This window comes from Cetorhinus maximus, chromosome 1 (assembly GCF_964194155.1).
Source record: "Cetorhinus maximus chromosome 1, sCetMax3.hap1.1, whole genome shotgun sequence".
Lineage (NCBI taxonomy): Eukaryota > Metazoa > Chordata > Chondrichthyes > Lamniformes > Cetorhinidae > Cetorhinus > Cetorhinus maximus.
In genome coordinates, this window is record NC_135879.1 from 233,963,646 (window position 1) to 233,984,148 (window position 20,503).

At 42.1% G+C, this 20,503-nt stretch overlaps 1 protein-coding gene across 2 annotated transcripts in view; it reads left to right on the top strand.

The window, feature by feature from the left end:
• Positions 1-20,503, top strand: part of dnaaf9 (dynein axonemal assembly factor 9) — a 253,896-nt gene that overhangs the window by 21,119 nt on the left and 212,274 nt on the right. For both annotated transcript variants that reach the window (XM_078554544.1, XM_078554554.1), the window contains 2 exons: positions 1,956-2,035; positions 8,421-8,540. In XM_078554544.1, coding sequence (XP_078410670.1) covers positions 1,956-2,035; positions 8,421-8,540 — 200 coding nt within the window. The remainder of the gene's footprint in view (positions 1-1,955; positions 2,036-8,420; positions 8,541-20,503) is intronic.

Genomic DNA, 20,503 nt, shown 5'->3' on the forward strand with positions numbered 1-20,503 from the left:
TAGCTTCTTCTCAACCCAGGGGTACTAAGTCATTGCTAAGCCCTCAATGTTATTCCAGCTTCAATCAGTGAGTGAATTAACTACAGATTAGCGTCAAACCTGGCACTTTTTCTGGTCTGAGGTTCAGCTATTAACTCAGCCAGCCAGCAGAGTAATGGAGATGACCACATCTGTTTCTGTATGCATCTATGCAGTTGGAGTTCTAGGGTGGCTATATTCTGTTTTCAGCCAGTTAACTTCTGTTGGCTGGTGTCTTGGCAGGCAGTAACAAGCAGCCAGCTACTGCAATGGAGTTGAGTCAATTCATCTGATTTAGCGTATTGTTGAAAAAAAAGAGACGTCCAAGCTTTGCGTCCTGCACCCATCAGAACACTTGCAAGGATATTGATATAAGGGGAAAACAATTTATTCTGTATGTGAAAAGAGTATTGATTGGTTGGCAAGTGGAGTTGCCATGGAGAATGCACCAGTGATGGTAACTGACAGTTAGCTGCCAAGCATTGCTTGAAATTTAAACCAGGTCACTTGACCCTCATATGTCAAGGCCTTGCCCCAAGGAATGAGCTGGCGAATGATTGTCACTTGTTTTATTTAGCTGAAGCAGGCGCAATGTGTGTACCTGTTCTTTCTGTCTGCAAAGAACAGGGCCCTGTGTATATGTAGCTTCCAGTACATGCAAATGCGCCAACTGACAATCTTAAATTGGTTGTCAGCATAATTCTTAGCACATTGGACACATTTGCTAAATAATCTTGAATCGTGGAATCGCATCTAATGTTGGACACTTTTGAGTTGACAACCAATTTAAGATTGTCAGCAGTATTGTGAAGTATTGTTATCTTTGAAGAGATACTAGCAACCCCCTGTGGGCTGCAGAGACCAAATTCAAAGAGAACTATACAGAGACCATCTGCATTTCATAAGCCAGGCTGACCAACCGGAGTCTATTTGTCTGTGAGGACAAAGGGCCCACAACCTTCCTTTCAAGTCTTAATGGTTGGAACAGTCTGAAAGTCAGAGTGGAGGGGTGGAAGACATGTGACATGGGCCTAGCTTGTGGAACCAGTAATATTGCCTCGTGGTACTGAAAAACCCCAGTCTGCAATTTTACCATCTTCAAAAAGCAGCGCAGAAAAGGGGCTCTGCCCAGATGGAATACCTGGCCCCATCTACGCTGTTTCTACAAGAACTTGTGTGCCATCGCCTACAAGACTGATTCAAATCTGTGTGCCCTCTCCTCGTATGAAGTAAAAAGTCAACTCCATTGGGAAAGTCAATTATACAGCATCGGTTTTAGGCCTGCCGACCTCTGAAGGAACGCCTCATTGGACTTTGAATCTGGACTCTGGACACACATGAACCAATTCTTTTCTCTGTGACCTTTCCCCTGTAAATCTGCCTTTCTCAATCCCTCTTTTACTGGAAGAGCGCCCAGGGGCTATGTTGCGACCTGCTCCTCCAGCCCCCCAACCACACTTTTTTGAGCATGTGCAAGTAAACTAACCTCGGAGTTCATCCTATCACAAGTATGCTATGGGGTTGTTAATAGAAATTGGATCACACCAAAACCGAAGGGGGTCGGAAATATTTCACAGCTTATAAAGGAGGGAGCAAACCAAAACACCTTTCTGTTTATAGACGGATGGTGTGAGGAGAAATCAGAGCTGTTTAAATTAACTGCCCTCCTGTCCTGGGTTACACAAAATGTCAAATTCTAACCTGTGGTAATTCTAGGTAGTCACTTGGAAAGTGACTCAATTTTTAATTTTCAGACAGTTTTCAAAACACTCGATGCCCCAACTCTATTTTTATGTTAAGGTTTGGATATGGTATTTCCTCCTTTTGTTCCTGTACAATAACTGTAGTATGAATTTGTTCCTTTTAATAGTTTCTATGACTATTAAATATGAAATAGTTGAAATAGCTGGTCATATTTTCTGTGTTCTGTTTTGTAGCTGCAGCCGTCTTCGACAAGTTCAAAATATCCTGAATTACAGCAGCAAGCCAAAATCTGATGGAATTCTCTGCATTCTGGGTATGTTTCGGGCCTGTATCCTGTATCCAAGCTTTGACCACAATGACGTAGCTATTTAGTCGCCAAGCAAGTTGGCAAAAATGTTCACTTCCCTTGGCAGTAAAAATGTTTTTTATAAAAATGAACTTTTTGGTTAAGTACTCCAAGCACATTCTTGGGTTAACCAGTACCAAAATCTTGCCCTTTCTCCCCATTCAGTTGAGTTGAAAACAGATTTTGCTATGACTCATTTCTCTCCTTATTTTGGTTTGCTCTTTCAACCAACAAGCTGCTTTCATGTCAAGGTCATGACTGACTTTAAGGGAACTAGAAATGAATATTTGGGATGAGTCTGGATGTCAATTCAGATGCACCAAGCTGTGGAAAATAACATATTTGATTGAGTGTACAGACACCAGAAATTGGCTCGTATTAACTTTTTAATTCAGTTCACATGTCTGTAGATAACCATTTATGCTGGACCCATTTGCCCTGTTGCTGAAAAAGTTGACATTTTATTTAGCATACATTATTGACATGGTTTCAATAATTTATTTATTTTTAAGTTGTTTAGTCATCATTTTTTCATGTAACTATAAAGTTCGGTGATATTTCCCCATGGGGCGATAGAATTAAATACAGTCAAACTGCATTTCAACATTTAAAAAAAAAATGATGCTTTTGAAACTGGTATCGTCCAGGTGGACTGAGAAAATTCATTTGCAAAAAAAGTTGGGGGTGGGATCATCTTTTATGGTGGGTCTTATGTGCCGCAATCTATGGCATCTATGATAAAATGTATGTTAAATTTTGTTATGGTTATTAACATCTTTCTCACTATTTTAGGGCAAACTTTAAAACTATCCAGTGAGCAAAGCTGCATGTGTATGTCTTATCACATTGGCTCTGGGGATTGCTATAACCTGTGGTAGTTTTGCAGGGATCATGTTATTTGCTGAAACTTGAGCTAGGGGCACTGGTGGGCAGTAGAAATGCCTTAAGGACAATTGGAGTTGTTTTGATGTGCGCCTAAAAAGAGTCTTTGTGTTGTTGTAATAATTGAAAAGCATTTATGTTAACTGTGCATCATTTTAATTGATTTGAAATCAGGAGCATGAGATTTTATGGAATTACTTGTGCATTAATTAGTCAAATACAGATTGGTCCCTAATGTTGTTTTCCTATTGGTAGATTGTAATAGGAAGAAAAAAATTGTATTTTTGCAATAGAATTTAACATCTCTCATTTCCTTTGGGTGCAGTTAGATGTGAGGAAAGTGATTTATTTTATTCTTTTGGCACAGGCACATCAGAACAAACTGGTTCTATCAAATAAAATAAAGTATTCTCCTCCCTATAATTTGCCATCTTCCCACACAAACGGCATGGTTTTTCAGTGCCTCCCAATGGAGGAAAGCCTGAGTATTTACATCCTTGTTTCTGCTTGCCTTGACATATTTTATACTTGGCATATAAGTCAATCCCATTATTGGAAGGATCTTTTTTTGGAATCCTCACTGGTCGACTTGTATGCCGTGATCTACAGTTCCTAACTTTGCAGCAACTATCCACAGTTTTCTTATTTATTTCCGGTTTCCCCCCCCTTTTTTTTTCATGCTACTTCTCTAGCTAACTGACCCTTCCTTCTGTTAAAAACCTCCTTAGTGCTTTTTTTATTCTCCATGGAGGCCACTTCCAAGCCCTTCATTTAAGTCTCTGCCTGACTCTGTTTGTGTTGTACTGATGTGACCTATCTAAGCTAGCTTGTTTATGGCCTTGTTTTTGGCAGTCTGCCAGGTTTCTTGGAGACAGATTGAACCTCCTGTTTGTTTCTGCCACTGCCCCTCCTTGGGCTGCATGCATCCCTCTGCTCTGTTACTCCAGTATTTGTTTTCTGTTTTCTTCTGTTCTGGTGCTGTGGTAGTTTATTGCTATGAATTTGCTTTCTTTTTTTATTCTTTCATGGAATGTGGGAGTTGCACATATTTGTCGCCTATCCCTAATTTCCCTTGAATTGAGTGGTTTACGAGGCCATTTTAGAGGGCAGTTAAGAGTCAACCACATTGTTCTGGGTCTGGAGTCATGTAGGCCGGACCAGGTAAGGATGGCAGATTTCCTTCCCTAAAGGACATTAGTGAACTGGATCAGTTTTTATGACAATCAATAATAGTTGTCATGGTCACCATTACTGAGATTAGCTTTATATTTCAGATTTATTATTTGAATTTAACTTCTACCAGCTGCCATGTTGAACATGTGTTCCTGAACCATTAATCTGGGCCTTTTGAATACTAGTTCATTGACATTACCACTTTGTCACTGTCTCCCCTATATATGGAATTGGTATTTATTAGTTCAATACATATTCAGTTTTCAACATATGCACTGCTTTGTTATGAGAGTGCAGGTTGGTGCGGTTAAACTAAACAAGTGATTCTCTATGATCACTATGATTTGGGAAGAAATTGCCATTTTTTTTCCCCTGGAACTGAAATTTCTGATTTAGAAAATAATTTAAACAAGGTTTAACAAGTCAAAAATACTCATGTTATTTTAAACTTTTAGCCATTTATCTTCCCTTAATTGCAGTTTTAACTTTTAAGGTCTGACTATCTAAAAGACCTGGTTAGTTGTGCCTCAACAATTGGGAGCAGATGTTGAAACACATCAATGAATTCTTCATATTCTTGTATCCAATTTGTAAAATTTTCAGCATAATTTTTGTTCAAGGTAAGGGCAGAGACATTAGCCCATCAGATTTGAGTTTTTCTTCTATTTCAGAAAAACTTGAAAATGAACTGTCGTTTAGATACTCAAAGCTCTGTTTCTCACATGCTGTTATAACTTCCACACCTGTGATAAGCAAAAGTGTGATCATTGTTTCTTTGACAATCAGGAAAGAAAAATCACCTGTACACTCTCTTCAACTTTAGTTTGGAAATTATGTAAATTAATTAAGGTTATTTATGGTAATTTGTGTTAAGCATGTTGGCCAACTTTTTGTCTCCTTTGGGGAATTGTGCACACTTACGAATTCTGTGTGACATTCTCTCTATTAATTTTACTTTTACTCTTAAATGACTTAACACAGAGGGTTAAAGATAGAAACTGCTATGATGGGAAAAGTGGAGATGGGTAGGTACAATGCTCCCAGGCTCAGACCTCTTCCCTTAATTTTCCTAAATTTTAGAGCATTCCTCAGTTCACAGAACCTCCTGTCACTATGTTAGATTAATTTCACTTTATTTCTCCCACATACTTGACCACCTCCAAAATGCAGCTGGAACCTGAGATCCATTCCATATTGTGCCTGAATCCTCAGCGCTGCAGATCCTTGATTCGTCCCTATGGTGATATGGCAGTGTCACTAGTAATAATATTTAGCATTAATACCCCATTCTTTTAAAATCTCTGACTCAAATATGAGCCATGGAGATGTCTTCATAATGAAACGATTTTCTCCCTTTGTATTCTATGGTGAATCTTGATTCTTTCCGAAGCTGCAATTTCTGTGCCATTGATGAGAAAGGTTTTTCCTACATTGCTGATACTCCTGTGATCACTACATGAAAGTGGTCATTCCTTATTGTATGTACCTGCTGTCTGACTGCCCATAAAAAGCAAGTCTGTATCGATAAGCTCTAATGCTGGAGTTGAGTTAGAAGTTCAGCCAAGATCTTGTTGAATGGCCGAGCAGGCTGGAGGCTAAATGGCCTACTCCTCTTATTTCTTCTGTTCTAGTGTTCTTCTGCTACTACTGTACTGCAACAATAATCTCTTTCAGTAATGCAAAAAAGTCTCATTTGCAATATTAAGAGGTCTTATTTAATTCCATTTGCATAAATAATGTATCTATTTTAATTTTGTATTATGGATTTCATCACTTTTTATTAGAAACAAGAAAGTTGTGAAGTGGGCATGGTAAAATAAATAATGACAATTAACTACAGGACACAAGCTAAAATTGTGATTAGAGGACTAGAAGATAGAATGCAAAATTAAAAAGCCTCAAGGAAGATTGAATTAGGTTTTTGTTTCCCATAATCTCCAACCAAAACATTAACTAGCTGTGAATGTGAATCACACAATGCAGAAGAGGCCCTTCGGCCCTTCGAGTCTGCACCGACACGTGAGAAACAACTGACCTACCTACCTAATCCCATTTACCAGCACTTGGCCCATAGCCTTGAATGTTATGACGTGCCAAGTGCTCATCCAGGTACTTTTTAAAGGATGTGAGGCAACCCACCTCCACCACCCTCCCAGGCAGCGCATTCCAGACCCTCACCACCCTCTGGGTAAAAAAGTTTTTCCTCACATCCCCCCACTAAACCTCCTGCCCCTCACCTTGAACTTATGTCCCCTTGTGACTGACCCTTCAACTAAGGGGAACAGCTGCTCCCTATCCACCCTGTCCATGCCCCTCATAATCTTGTACACCTCGATCAGGTCGCCCCCTCAGTCTTCTCTGCTCGAATGAAAACAACCTAAGTCTATCCAACCTCTCTCCATGCTGATTATTATGTCAAAAGTGGGTAGAGATGATGAAATAGCACAAGGTACATATACTGTATGTGCTTCTGGGATGGAAGTGTTATCAATAGAATGCAACAATATTAAACCAAATAATGAATCAAGTGGTCACAGATGTTTCCCTATTTGAGACATACTATGAAATTAAAGTTGTGTAAGATTGATATCTTGGGTAACTTAACAACATTGCTGTGAAACTTTCCTTATGCTTAGTCACTTACCACAAGCCTTCATTGTATATTGAGTGGTGTCCATGATACTGAAAAATGTATATGTGGGAATGAAGGAGCACAATGGCATGTTATAGGGACATAGGAATAGTAGTGGGCCATCCATCCCCTTGAACCTGTTCTGCCATTCAGATATCATGGCTGATCTAAGTCCTAATTCCATCCACCCACCTTGGCTCGACATCCCTTATCCTTTATACCTTTGGTTAGCTGAAATCAGGAATCGATCTTGACTCAACTCCCTCCTTTTTTTGAGGGAAAGTTCTACACTTTATAACCATTTACAAGAAGTGTTTCCTAACTTCTCTGGCTCTGGTTTTACGGTTATGTCTCCTTTCGATAGACTACCCACCAACTGAAAGTTTTTCTTTTCTCTACTCTAACAATTCCTTTCAAAGCCCTAAGTACTTCAATCAAATTACCCTTCACCATCTATATTATATTCTTAAAACCTGGGTAAACCTGGTGGTGATACAGATTCAATCATGGCTTTCAAAAGGGAATTGGATAAGCGTCTGGAGTGAAGAAAATTGCAAGGCTGCAGGTAAAAGGTGGGGGAGTGGGACTGGCTGAGTTTCTGCAGAGACTTCTTTTTTGCTTGGACGTGACAGGCTGAATGGTATCTCTTCTGCTGTACGCATTCTATGATCCTACAATGTTACAAAAATCTAAGATTTTGTTTACATTTTTATGATTTATAAAAATTGGTCATCTGTACGTTTCTGCTTGACTTGTTGAGATATATCTAGTTATTGTTCCATGAGTATGGTGAAAACTGATTTGATGCTTTCTCTCTTACTTTGACAGACGCACAAACATTCTTGCAATGTCTGCGTAACATCGCTTTGTCCCATGCCAACATAATAGAACTTGCTTTTTTCCCTCTGGAAATTCAGATTAGAATTGCAAGAGTTTATATTATAGGCCATTTGGCCCATTGTGTCTGTGCTGGAGCAATCCGAGATTTAACTTCACTCCTTATCTTTCCTCAGTTCTGTATCTTTCTCTGCTTCAGATTTTACTTTTGTTTTTCCTTGCAGGATGCTGTGGTCTCTGTTTCAGTCATCCTCTCTGGCAAAGCTTTTCATGTTTCAGCAGTAACCCTGACAGGAAATTCTCCTAATCAGGGACTCTAAAGATAGGTCAATGACCTGAAATTCTGATTCTTTCTCCACACATGCTGCCTAATCCTTTGAGTGTTTCCGGTATATTTTGTTGTTTTAAGGGCCTTATCAACTTCCACCTTCAGAGATTTGTAAATGTGATCTCACCAGTCTGTTTCTGCCGAGTTTCTCCCCCTTGGTTTACATTGCATCTCCTCGTTCATCTTTCAGAATGCATCTTTTCACATTTCTCTGCATGAAATTTCATCTGCCATGTATTTGCCCATTTCATCAGTTTGTCACTGACCTGAAGTCTGCTACTATTCTCACTGTTTACTACGGATCCAAGCTCTGTCATTTGCGAAATTTGAAATTATGCCTTCAATACCCAATTCCAGATCAACAACACATATTAAACAAAGCAGTGATTCTAATACTGCATTACCCTTATTACATTAAATGGTTTGGAGTACCAATTGCATGTTAAACATTGATAAGTTTTCTTTGCGTGGTTTCTAATTGACGTTTTTTCTTTTTACAGGTATTGATAGCAGATATAATGAGGGGTGTAGAGAATTGGCAAACTATCTGCTTTTTGACCTTTATAACCTGACAAACATTGATTCTGATGTGTCTGATTTGCCAGAAGAAGTTCTCGATGGTAAATATATGATCTTTAACCTAATTTCACAGAGCAAATGGCTGAATTATTCATCTGCTAAGGTGCCCTTTTTTGCATTTTTAATATAAATGTTTTCCCCAATACCGTACTTTATTAAGGGATGTCAGAGTTGTTAGATTGGAACACTTTCCACTTTGTGTGCCAAGACTTGTGATTGACTACACCATTTTGGATGAAAAATGAAGCTTTCTTTAGTTTTTAATAGTACCACAGCTCCTTCTGCAACAGTGTGGTGTCTCCTACACAAACAGCTTTGGGGTTCTTAGTACATGATCTCCATTCAGTAGGTGTGTGTTTTGGATCATCTGGGCACTGGATTGAGACTGTTGATACCAATTCCACCCAGTGCTCCTGCAGGCAGGAATCTCATCCATTCGATGGGCTGATTTAAATCCTGGTTCCAGAAGTGAACAGTGTCATGAAATTAATTGATCTGGTTGTTAAATTAGGAGTCTGTGGAAAAAGAAACATTTAAGGTACAGATGTTCCAATGCCTGTTAAATTGGTTTCTGCCTACTAACAAGCATTGGACCCTCTGGGAGTGTTTTGATAAGTCCACAGATTAGTTCAAGGGTCAGTGAACAACTCTCCTGGAGGCAGGCAGTTTTGGGGAGTCTATCAGCCCACAAGTGCCACAGAAACAAAAGGGACAGAAACAGGTCCCAGTTAAGTTAAAGAAAGAGCTGCGGGGAGCAGACTTTAAGTGAAGAGGGCCATTGGGGCAAAGTTACCCCTTTGGAGCAGTGGTGTTCTGGTTGGCACAGCCATAGATCTGCATGTGTGCTTGTGAGTTGGTGTTGATTGTACTCGGGAATCCATGAAGAAGGAATTTGGGAAGGTGAGATTGAAACCCTGTGAGGTGGGCCATTGTTAACACCATCTGAGTGGGAGTGACATTTGGAAAGAATTCCAAGGAGAGATATTTGATGGTGAAGCTGGGAATCCTTCGTGAGACAGAATTTCAATGAGATTGTTTGTTTGATTTGGCGTTTACAGATGTCTGGGTGGGTTCTTGAGAAATCCATGGACTCTGTCTTGATTGCATCTGAATTCTGTAATGTGTGTTTGACCATAGTTCGTGGCCAAACACACCACAGATACCTCATACTTAGTCTTAGAGAATAAGGTACATATTGTAAATTGTTTTACCTTCCTGAACATGTATGGTCAATTTTTGTTTTGGCCAATGTCTTCAAAACCTGTGGAATTTTGTGGCTTTATTCCAAAAGCAGGTGTCTTGAATCTCAACCATTATCCTCTTTAAACAAAACTTTATTGGTTCCCTAACTGGGTCTCTTCCCCACCCCAGCCCCTTCACACTCTTGGGTCTGGCCAAGGATTATAACATAAATTGGGGGCTCTTGCGGGATCTTTGATCCACAGAGAAATACAAGTGCTGATACTTGCTGTGGTTAAGGTTTATGAGATTTCTGTGTGAATTTTGCTATACTGATTGAAAAGTAGAATGGCTTTGTCAATTGCTAAGACTTTTCTGGAGAGGGAAGATTTATCCCTTTGTAACCTGCAACAATTAACCAAGGCTAGAAGCAATCGTGAATCCAAATTGAATTCCATCTAATTCAACTGAATTGCTGTTAGAGATGAAGCAGCTTGAACTTGAAAAGGGAAAAGAAATGAAGCAATTTGAGATGGAAAAAGAAATGGAAATGAAAAAGCTCAAGTTGGGGAAAAAAGGAGAAAGAGAGCAAAAGAAATGAAAATGCGAAAACTTGAATTTCAAGGAGAGGAAGAAATTAAATAGTATGAACTGGCTAGAGAAAAGCTTAGGATACGGAGTGAAGGAGAGTCTAGTAGTTTGGATGAGGAATTAAGTCCTATCCTGAGTTTTGATATAACAAAGAATCTTCGTCTGTTGCCTAAATTCACTGAAGATGGGGTTGAAAGAGATTTTGTCTTGAAAAGGTGTCTAACCAACTAAAATGTCCAAAGGACATATGAACACTCATTTTGCAAAGTGTGTTCGTTGGGAAGGCTATGGATGTGTATTCTAGCCTTTCAGAAGAACAGATTATGAGATGGTTAAAGCTGCAGTACTTAATGCTTATGAGCTTGTCCCTGAAGCATACCAGTTGAAATTTTGGACTTTAAAGAAAAGATCAACTGTGACATTTGTAGAATTTGCTAGGGGAAAAGAAATGCTGTGGGACTGATGGTTTCAATCACTGAAGTTAGAACAAAGTTTTAAGAATGTGAGAGGGCAAGTGATAGTGGAAAAATTTCAAAGTAGCATCCCGGTAGCTATTTGGTCACACCTGCCAGACTGTATGGCTTCTAAGGTACAAGAAGCAGCAGTTCTGGCAGATGGGTATGATATATCACAAGCACCTGGGGGGCAGTAGATATCTACTTGTCAACTCACGGAAACTGGAGGAACAGAAAAGGGTCTAACTTTATGGAGAAGGGATGGGCAATAAATGCTGGTCTAGCCAGTGATACCCATATCTCGCGAATTAATTAAAAAAAGAGAGACAACAGTCAAGAAAAATGATAGAGAATAAAAAGGGTGAAAATAAACTGGGTATGCTATTATTGCCTAAGACAGGGCATCTCAAAGCCCATTGTTGGAAGCTGAAAGATAAACTGGTGGCAGTAGTAGGAACGCTTAAGGAACCCTCAGAAAAGGCCGTATCAACAAATGAAATGTGTGGAAAAACCGTAACAGTGGTACAAGTGAAACAAGTTCCCTCAAAACTTACTAGAAAGGGGGATATGACGAAGAACAATCAAGATGATTCTTCCTTGATTATGGCTAACGGGTGTCAAGCTACTGAAGGTTTTGTCTCGAAGGGAGAAGTGTTCCCTTCCTCCTCCAACAAAACAAGTAAACACAATAATATTTTGAGAGATACTGGGGCAAATCAGCCATTGATGGTGGCTGATGATGCAATTTGTGTTCCAGATAATTTGATAAAGGAGAAGGTATTAATAGGGGATATTCATGGAACTTACAAACCGTTCCTTTGCGCAAAGTCAATTTATGAAGTGACTTAGTAAACGGAACTGTAAGTGTGAATTGTTCTGAAGTTACTTATGGAAGGGGTAGACTTTTTATTGGGTAATGATTTGGCTGGTTTGAAAATCTCACCATCCCCAAGAGTTTTGAGAAAACCGGTTGAGGTGCGAGAAACGGAGATTTTGCAGGAAGAATATCCTGAGCTGTTCCCTGCTTGAGTGGTAACTAGAGCCTATGCTCATAAGGCTTGACAGGGAAGGGGAATTCGTTGAGGAGAAGGACAATCTTTGTGTGTGACTTGATAGGCCGCCTTTTGGTTTTGTGAAGGAGAATAAAAACCCAGACCACAATGAGACAAAATTATTTAGCTGAAAATCATTGGTGGAGGCCCAACAAGCGGACCCTGGTTTGGGGGGCTGTGTCAACCAGCATACCCTGAGGAAGAATCCGACAGAGCCCCTCGCTGTTGCTATCTAAAAGATGGCTATTTGATTGAGGAAATGGAGACCTTCTCGGAGACCTGCAGATGAGGACAGGCAGTAGACCATAAAATTGGGGTCCCTCCTGGTTATCATAGGGAAATTTTAAGAATTGCCTTTTATTGGCCAGGACTGCATGGAGATTTGTGGAATATGATAAGACTTGTCGCACCTGTCAGGTAGTTGGGAAGCCCCAGCTGTCGATTGAACCCAGTACCTGCTTTTGATGAACCATTTAGTAGGGTTCTGGTGGATTGTGTGGGACCCCAACACAAGACTAAAACCAGGCAACAATATCTTTTAGCTATTGTGGATTTACCCAGCAGATTCCCAAAGGTAATCCCTTTAAGCAAAACCACTGAAAAGGTAATAATTGATGGGTTGATTGGTTTCTTTACCAGGTTTGGGTTGCCCAAAGAGTTTCAAGCAGATCAAGGATCAAACTTTGTTGCGCATATTCAAGGAGGCCTGGGTGTGTAACAGATTAGTTCATCTGCCTATCACCCCAGTCCCAAGGGGCTTTGGAGAGATTCCATTAAACCCTAAAAATCATGATCAGGGCTTATTGTCTAGAATATCCTGAACATTGGAATAAAAGTTTCATTTTTATTACTCCCCATCAGAGACTCACCTAACGAAGCGATGGGATTTAGTCCTTTTGGGTTAGTCTATGGGCATGAAGCACTTAAATTAATCAGAGAGAATCACGGTCCAGAAAGAAGAAATTGTGTTTTTTGATTGTGTTCAACTTCAGAGAGAGGATGACAAAAGCTTGCACTACAGCTCAGGAGCATCTTAAGATTTCCCTTTGAATGTTGAAAGACCACGTGGATAAGAAGCTTGATATTTTCAATCTGGGGATAAAGTGTTGGTTTTAATACCTTTGCTGGATGAGCCACTGAAAGCTAAATTTAGTGGTCCTTATGTTAAAAGAAAGCTCAATGCAGTTAATTATGTTATTAGTATCCCAGATAGAAGGAAACGCCAATATATATGTCATAATGTGCTAAAAGCTTACCATGTCCGGGAAGCTAGTCCACCAGCAACTGTACTTTTGGTTATGAAAATAAAAGAGAATGTAGACACACTGGAGGGTTTACACAATGAAGCAAAGCAAGAAGGTTCTCTGGCTGAAACTGCATTTGCAAAATTGGCCGCTACAGTGGTGTTAGAAAATTTAGACAATGTTACATGATCTTCCAGAGAAGTCTAAAAGTGACATCGCTGAACTGCTCACCAAGCATAAGTTGATATGTTGTGATAAACCAGGGCGGAAGTCTTTAGCTAAACATGATGTGGATGTGAGAAATGCTATCCTCATGAAGCAAAATCCTTATCATCGAGCCCTGAAATATTGGCTCAAGCAAGTGAAGAAGCTAAATCTGTACTGGTTAACGACACCATTGAACCCAGTCAGAGCAGCTGGATTTCTCAATTGTCTTGGTGCTGAAACCTGATGGGTCCCTTAGGTTCCGTATCAATTGTTGAAAGATTAAAGCTATAACAAATGCTGACTTGTACCCAATTCCTCGACTGGAGGATTGCATCGATAGAATGGGACATTTGAGCTTTGTTAGCAAGATTGACTTCCTTAGAGGGAATTGGCAAGCTCCGTTAATCGATCAGGCAAAAGAAATCTCTCTGTAACTCCAGACCACCTGTATTGATGCAATGTTTTGCCTTTTGGGATGAGGAATGCTCCTGCTATGTTTCAACGGCTAACCAATCAGGTAATTGCCGGATTACACAAGTGCGTGATATAGATTGATTATCATTTGATTTATAATACCTGGGGAGAACATCTGCAACACTTCGATGCCCTATTCGATGAGCTTCAAGGGGCGAATCTGGTGATCAATCTGGCAAAGAGTGAGCTTGGCGGGGGTAAAGTCACCTACCTGGGGCATAAAACCATAGGAAAGTTACGGCGTAGAAAGAGCCCATTATGCCTGCTCAGGCCAAAAAAGAGAAAAAAGAATCTAACCACTTATTTTTAATCCCACCTTCTAGCACCTGGTCTGCAGCCTTGCAGGTTACAGCACTTCAGATGCAGATCTAGGTAACTTTTAAATGAGTTGAGCATTTCAGCCTCAACCACAAATTTAGCCAGTGCATTTCAGACACCTGCCACCACCCTCTGGGTGAAAAGATTTTCCTCATGTACCCTTTAATCCTCCTATCAGTCACCTTAAACCTATGCTCTCGGGTAATTGACCCATCAGCTAGGAGAAACTGGTCTTTCCTATCAACCGTGTCTAGGCCCCTCGTAATTTTGTACCCCTCAATTAGGTTACCCCTCAGCCTCCTCTGTTCTAAGGAAAACAATCTTAGCCTATATAATCTTTCCTTATAGCTGCAATTATCCAGCTCTGGCAACATTCTTGTAAATATCCTCTATACTCTCCACAGCAATTATGCCCTTCCTGTAATGTGGTGACCTGAAGGGTACACAAACTTAGAGTTGTGGCCTAACCAGCGTTTTATATAGTTCCAGCATTATATGGCTCTTGTACTCTATGCCCCATCTAATAATGGAAGCATTCCACATGCCTTCTTTACCACCTTATCCACCTGTCCTGCCACGTTCAGGGGCTTGTGGACATGCATTCCAAGGTGTCTCACTTCACAAAATCACAGAATCTTTACAGTGCAGAAGGAGACCATTTAGCCCATTGAGTCTGCACTGGCTCTCTGAAAGAGCTCTCTAATTCATGCACACCCCTATAGTTTCTTACTTTGTTTCTTTTTTAAAAAAAATTCATTCATGGGATGTGGGCTTTGCTGGCTGGGCCAGCATTTATTGCCTATCAGCTCTTAAACCGCTGCAGCCCATGTGGTGTAGGTACAGTACAGTGCTGTCAGGAAGGGAATTTCGGGATTTTAAACCAGCGACAGTGAAGGAACGGCGATATATTTCCAAGTTGTGATGGTGAGTGACTTGGAGAAGAACTTCCAGGTGGTGGTGTTCCCATCTATCTGCTGCCCTTGTCCATCTAGATGGTAGTGGCCATGGGTTTGGAAGGTGCTGTCTAAGGAGCCTTGGTGAATTCCTGCAGTGCACCTTGTAGATGGTACACACTGCTGCAGCTGTGTGTCGGTGGTGGAGGGAGTGAATGTTTGTTGATGTGGTGCCAATCGAGCGGGCTGCTTTGTCCTGGACGGTGTCAAGCTTCTTGAGTGTTGTGGGAGCTGCACTCATCCAGGCAAGTGGGGAGTATTCCATCACACTCTTGACTTGTGCCTTATAGATGGTGGACAGGCTTTGGGTAGTCTGGAGGTGAGTTACCCGCTGCAGGATTCCTAGCCTCTGACATGCTTTTGTAGCACAGTATTTATATGGCTAGTCCGGTTCAGTTTCTGGTCAACGGTAACTCCCAGGATGTTAATAGTGGGGGATTCAGTGATGGTAATGCCATTGAACGTCAAGGGATGATGATTAGATTTTGTCTTGTTGAAGACGGTCATTGCCTGGAATTTATGTGGCATGAATGTTACTTGCCACTTGTCAGTCCAAATCTGGATGTTGTCCAGGTTTGTGGCATTTAGACATGCAATGCTTCAGTATCTGAGGATTCGCGAATGGTGCTGAACACCATGCAATCATGAGCAAACAGCCCCACTTCTGGCCTTATGATGGAAGGAAGGTCATTGATAAAGCAGCTGAAGGTGGTTATGCAGAGGACACTACCCTGAGGAACTCCTGCAGTGATGTCCTGGAACTGAGGTGACTGACTTCCAGAAGCTACAACCAGCTTTCTTTGTATGACTTCAACCAGTGGAGAGTTTTCCCCCATTGACTCCAGTTTTGCTAAGGCTCCTTGATGCTGCACTTGATGAAATGCGGCCTTGACATCAAGGGCAGTCACTCTCACCTCCCCTTGGGAGCTCAGGTCTTTGATCCATCTTTGAACCAAGGCTGTAATGAGATCAGGAGTTGAATGGCCCTGGCAGAACCCAAACTGGGCTTCAGTGAGCAGGTTATTGCTGAGCACGTGCCGCTTGATAGCACTGTTGATGACCCCTTCCTTTACTTATGATGGAGAGTAGACGGATGGGGTGGTAATTGGCTGGGCTGGACTTGTCCTTCATTTTATGTACAGGACATGCCTGGACGATTTTCCACATAGCCGGGCAGATGCCAGCGTTGTTGCTGTGCTTTATAAGCTTGGCTAGGGCACATGGCAAGTTCTGGAGTACAATTCAGTACAATTGTTAGGATGTTGTCAGGGCCCATAGCCTTTGCAGTATCCAGTGCCTTCAGCCATTTCTTGATCTCACGTGGGGTGAATCGAATTGGCTGAAGATTGGCATCTGTGATGCTGAGGATTTCCTGAGGAGGCTGAGATGGATCATCCACTTGGCACCCCTGGCTGAAGATTGTAGCAAATGCTTCAGCCTTATCTTGCACTGATGTGCTGGGCTCCTCCATCATTGAGGATGGTATTATTTGTAGAGCCTCCTCCTCTGGTGAGTTGTTGAACTGTCCTCCACCACTCATGACAAGATGTGGCAGGACTGCAGAGCTTAGATCGGATCCGTTGGTTGTGGGATCGCTTAGCTCTGTCTGTCACTTGCTGCTTGTGCTGTTTGGCATGCAAGTAGTCCTGTGTTATTGCTTTGCCAATTTGACACCTCATTTTTAGGTATGTTTGGTGCTGCTTGTGGCATGTCCTCCTGCACTCTTTATTGAACCAGGGTTGACCCCGTCGTTTGATGGTAATGGTAGAGTGGAAGATATGCCGGGCCATGAGGTTTCAGATTGTGTCAGAGTACAATTCTGCAACAGGGCCGGGCAGCGGGCGATTGGGCGGGTTGTCCGGCCCAACTGTCTGCCCTCTTCCAAGGCAATGTTCACGGACGGGTGTCCCTGGAGAGGGAGCAAGCGGTGTATGCCGGCATTGTTGAAGCTCTCTGTGCTTGGTGGGCACTGTGGGGATGGGGGTTTTTTATTGACCCCTTAAATCCTGTTTTGATTTAGTGTCTTGTCAGTTTCTTTTAAATTTTGTCTTTTGTTTTTGCAGTTTCCCTTTAAGGGGGCGGCCTTTTAATTTGTCTTTTGGTTTGTTAATTTAGTTTAATTGTTTTGTAACAAAAGAGTTACAATTCTGCTGCTGCTGCTGATGGCCCACAGCGCCTCATGGATGCCCACCCTTGAGTTGCTATATTTGTTTGAAATCTATCCCATTTAGCACGGTCATAGTGCCACACAATACGTTGGAGGGTACCCTCAATGTGAATTTGGGGCTCCGCCTCCACAACAACTGCGGTGGTCACTCCTACCGATTATAGTCATGGACAGATGCATCTGCGGTAGGCAGGTTAGTGAGGAAGAGGTCAAATATGTTTTCCCCTCTTGCCGCAGACCCAGTCTAGCAGCTATGCCCTTTAGGGCTCGGTCAATTGTGGTGCTACCAAGCCACTCTTGTTGATGGTCATTGAAGTTCCCCACCCAGAGTACATTCTGTGCCCTTGTCACCCTCAGTGCTTCCTCCAAGTGGTGTTCAACATGGAGGAACACTGATTCATCAGCTGAGGGTGGGGCGGTAGCAGGAGATTTCTTTGCCCATGTTTGACCTGATGGCCATGAGACTGCATGGAGTCTGGAGTTGATGTTGAGGACTCCCAGGGCAACTTCTCCCTACAGTATACCACTGTGCCACCACCTCTGCTGGGTCTGTCCTGCTGGTGGGACAGGTCATACTCAGGGAGGGTGATGGAGGTGTCTGGGACATTATCTGTACGGTATGGTTCTGTGAGGATGACTATGTCAGGCCGTTGATTCACTAGTCTGAGAGACAGCTCTCCCAATTTTAGCACTAGACCCCCGCTGTTAGTAAGCAAGACTTTGCAGGGTCGATAGGGCTGAGTTTGCTGTTGTTGTTTCTGGTGCCTAGGTCGATATCGGGTGGTCTGTCTGGTTTCATTCCTTTTTTTTTGGTGACTTTGTAGCGGTTTGATACAACTGAGTGGCTTGGTAGGCCATTTCAGAGGGCATTTAAGAATCAACCAGATTGCTGTGGTCTGGAGTCACATGTAGGCCAGACCACGTAAGGACGACAGATTTCCTTCCCTAAAGGACATTAGTGAACCAGATGGATCTTTACAACAGTCGACAATGGTTTCATGGTCATCATTATTCCAGATTTATTTTTAATTTAAATTCTGCTGTGGTGGGCTTCTAACCCAGGTCCCCAGAGCATTACCCTGGGTCTTGATAGTCCAGTGACAATACCACTACGCCATCGCCTCCACATCCCTTCCACTAGTTGGTGACCATAAGGAGCAGAAGTACTCCATTCAGTCCATTGAATCTGCTCTGCCATTCAGAGAGATCATGGCTGACCTGATAATCCTCAACCCCCACATTCCTGCCTTTTCCATAATCCTTGATTCCCTTACTGATTAAAAATCTGTCTATATTAGCCTTGAATATACTTAACAGCTCAGCCTCTACAGCCCTCTGTGGTAAAGAATTCCACAGATTGACTACCCTCTGAGAGAAGAAATTCTCCTCATCTCTGTTTTAAATGGGCGATCCCTTACTCTGAGATTATGCCCTCTCTATGATCCTAGACTCTCCCACAAGGGGAAACAACCTCTCCGCATCTACCCTGTCAAGCCCCCTAAGAATCTTTTATGTTTCAATAAGGTCACCTCTCATTCTTCTAAACTCCAATAAATACAGGCCCAAGTACTGGTGGTCCATATACTATACCGTCAATGTTAGTGCACCTTTTTCACTCCTTGCCTCTAGCCAGAGAGATTCCATCGTTGACCCCTCTAGAACATCCTCTCTTTCCAGCTCTGTAATGCCATCTTCAATCAATATTGCCACTCTTAACCCCCCCGCCCACCCCCCCATCCACCTTTCTTCCTTTCCTGTCTCACCTAAACACCTTGTACCCAGGAAAATTTGATGCTCAGTCCTGTCCTCCTTTGAGCCAGGCCTCTTTTTTATAACAATGACATCATAATTTCATTTGTCAACCTGTGCCTGCAGTTCACCAATCTTATTAACCACACTCTGCATCCACAAACATGCACGTTAGCATTGATTTAGGCTTTTTTACTTTCCCCCTTAATCTGACCCCATCTAATGACTTACTATGCCTACTCTAATTCTGTAAAACTCTCCAAGTATTCTATTTACCTTGATATTACTCTCTGATGTATCCTCCTTATCAGTTGATACCTCTTTATTTCCCACTGCCAGTTTTTCTGCTCTGCACTCTGAATTTCACCTCAGGCTCCCGTCCCCCTGCCCATCTATTTTAAACCCTCCCCAACAGCACTAGCAAATCTCCCTGCGAGAGCACTGGTCCTAGTCCTGTTAAGGTGTAACCCTTCTCGTACAGGTCTATCTGCCCCAGAATTGGTCCCAGTGCCTCAAAAATCTAAAGCCCTTCGTCCTACCCCATTTCTCCGGCTGTGTGTTGAACTGCTCAACCTTCCTATTCTTATGCTCACTGGGAGTAATCCTGAGATTACTGCTCTTGAGGTCCTGCTTTTTCATTCCCCTTCTAATTCCCTAAAATCTGCTTACAGGACCTCATCCCTTTTCCTACCTATGTCATTGGCCCCAATGTGGACCATGACCTCTGGCTGCTCATCCTCCCCCAAAAGAATGTCCTGCAGCTGCTCTGTGACATCATTGATCCTGACACCAGGGAGGCAACATATCATCCTGGAGTCACATCTACGGCTGCAGAAATGCCTGTTTGCTCCCCTAACTGTGGAACCCCCAATACTTTTGCACTTCCACTCTTCCTGCCCCCCCTCCCCCTCCCCCCTCCCCTGTGCAGCTGAGCCACCTGTGCTGCCACAAACTTAGCTCTTGCCACAGTCCTCTGAGGAACCATCTCGCTCACCAGTACCTAAAATGGAAAAGTGGTTAGAGAGCAAAATTACCTCAGGATTCCTGCACTACCTTCCTGTTTCTCTTAGATACTATGGTGGTCACCCATTCTCTCTCTGCCTGTGCACTTCTTAGCTGTGGTGTGACCACCTCTCAAAGTGCTATTCACGTAATCCTCATCCTTGCAGATGCACCACGTTGATTCCAGCTGCCGCTCGATCTCTGCAGCTCAGAGCACAAGTTTATGCAGCTGGTGACATTTGCTGCAGGTGCAGTTATCAAGGGAAATTTTGTGCCTGCACAGCTTACCATATCCCGCAAGATGCAGATTCCACATAGCTGAGTTGTACTGACATACCCTTAAACTTTATATAAAACGTTTACTACAGTATTTATTTACTAATTTATTTTAAATATTTTCTGAATTAATTTAGAATAATTCCTATGTATTCTATTTACTGTGCTTATTAAATGCTAGTACCACTCACAAATATAACTAAAAGTTATCCGTTTCTTAATTACACAGTTGTGTTTTAGGACTCGCGCTGTTTTCGCTATCCTGACTGCCTCCTTGCACGCTGTTTTCGCTCTCCTGACTGCCTCAACTCCTCTCAATATCCTCCTGTTTACTGAG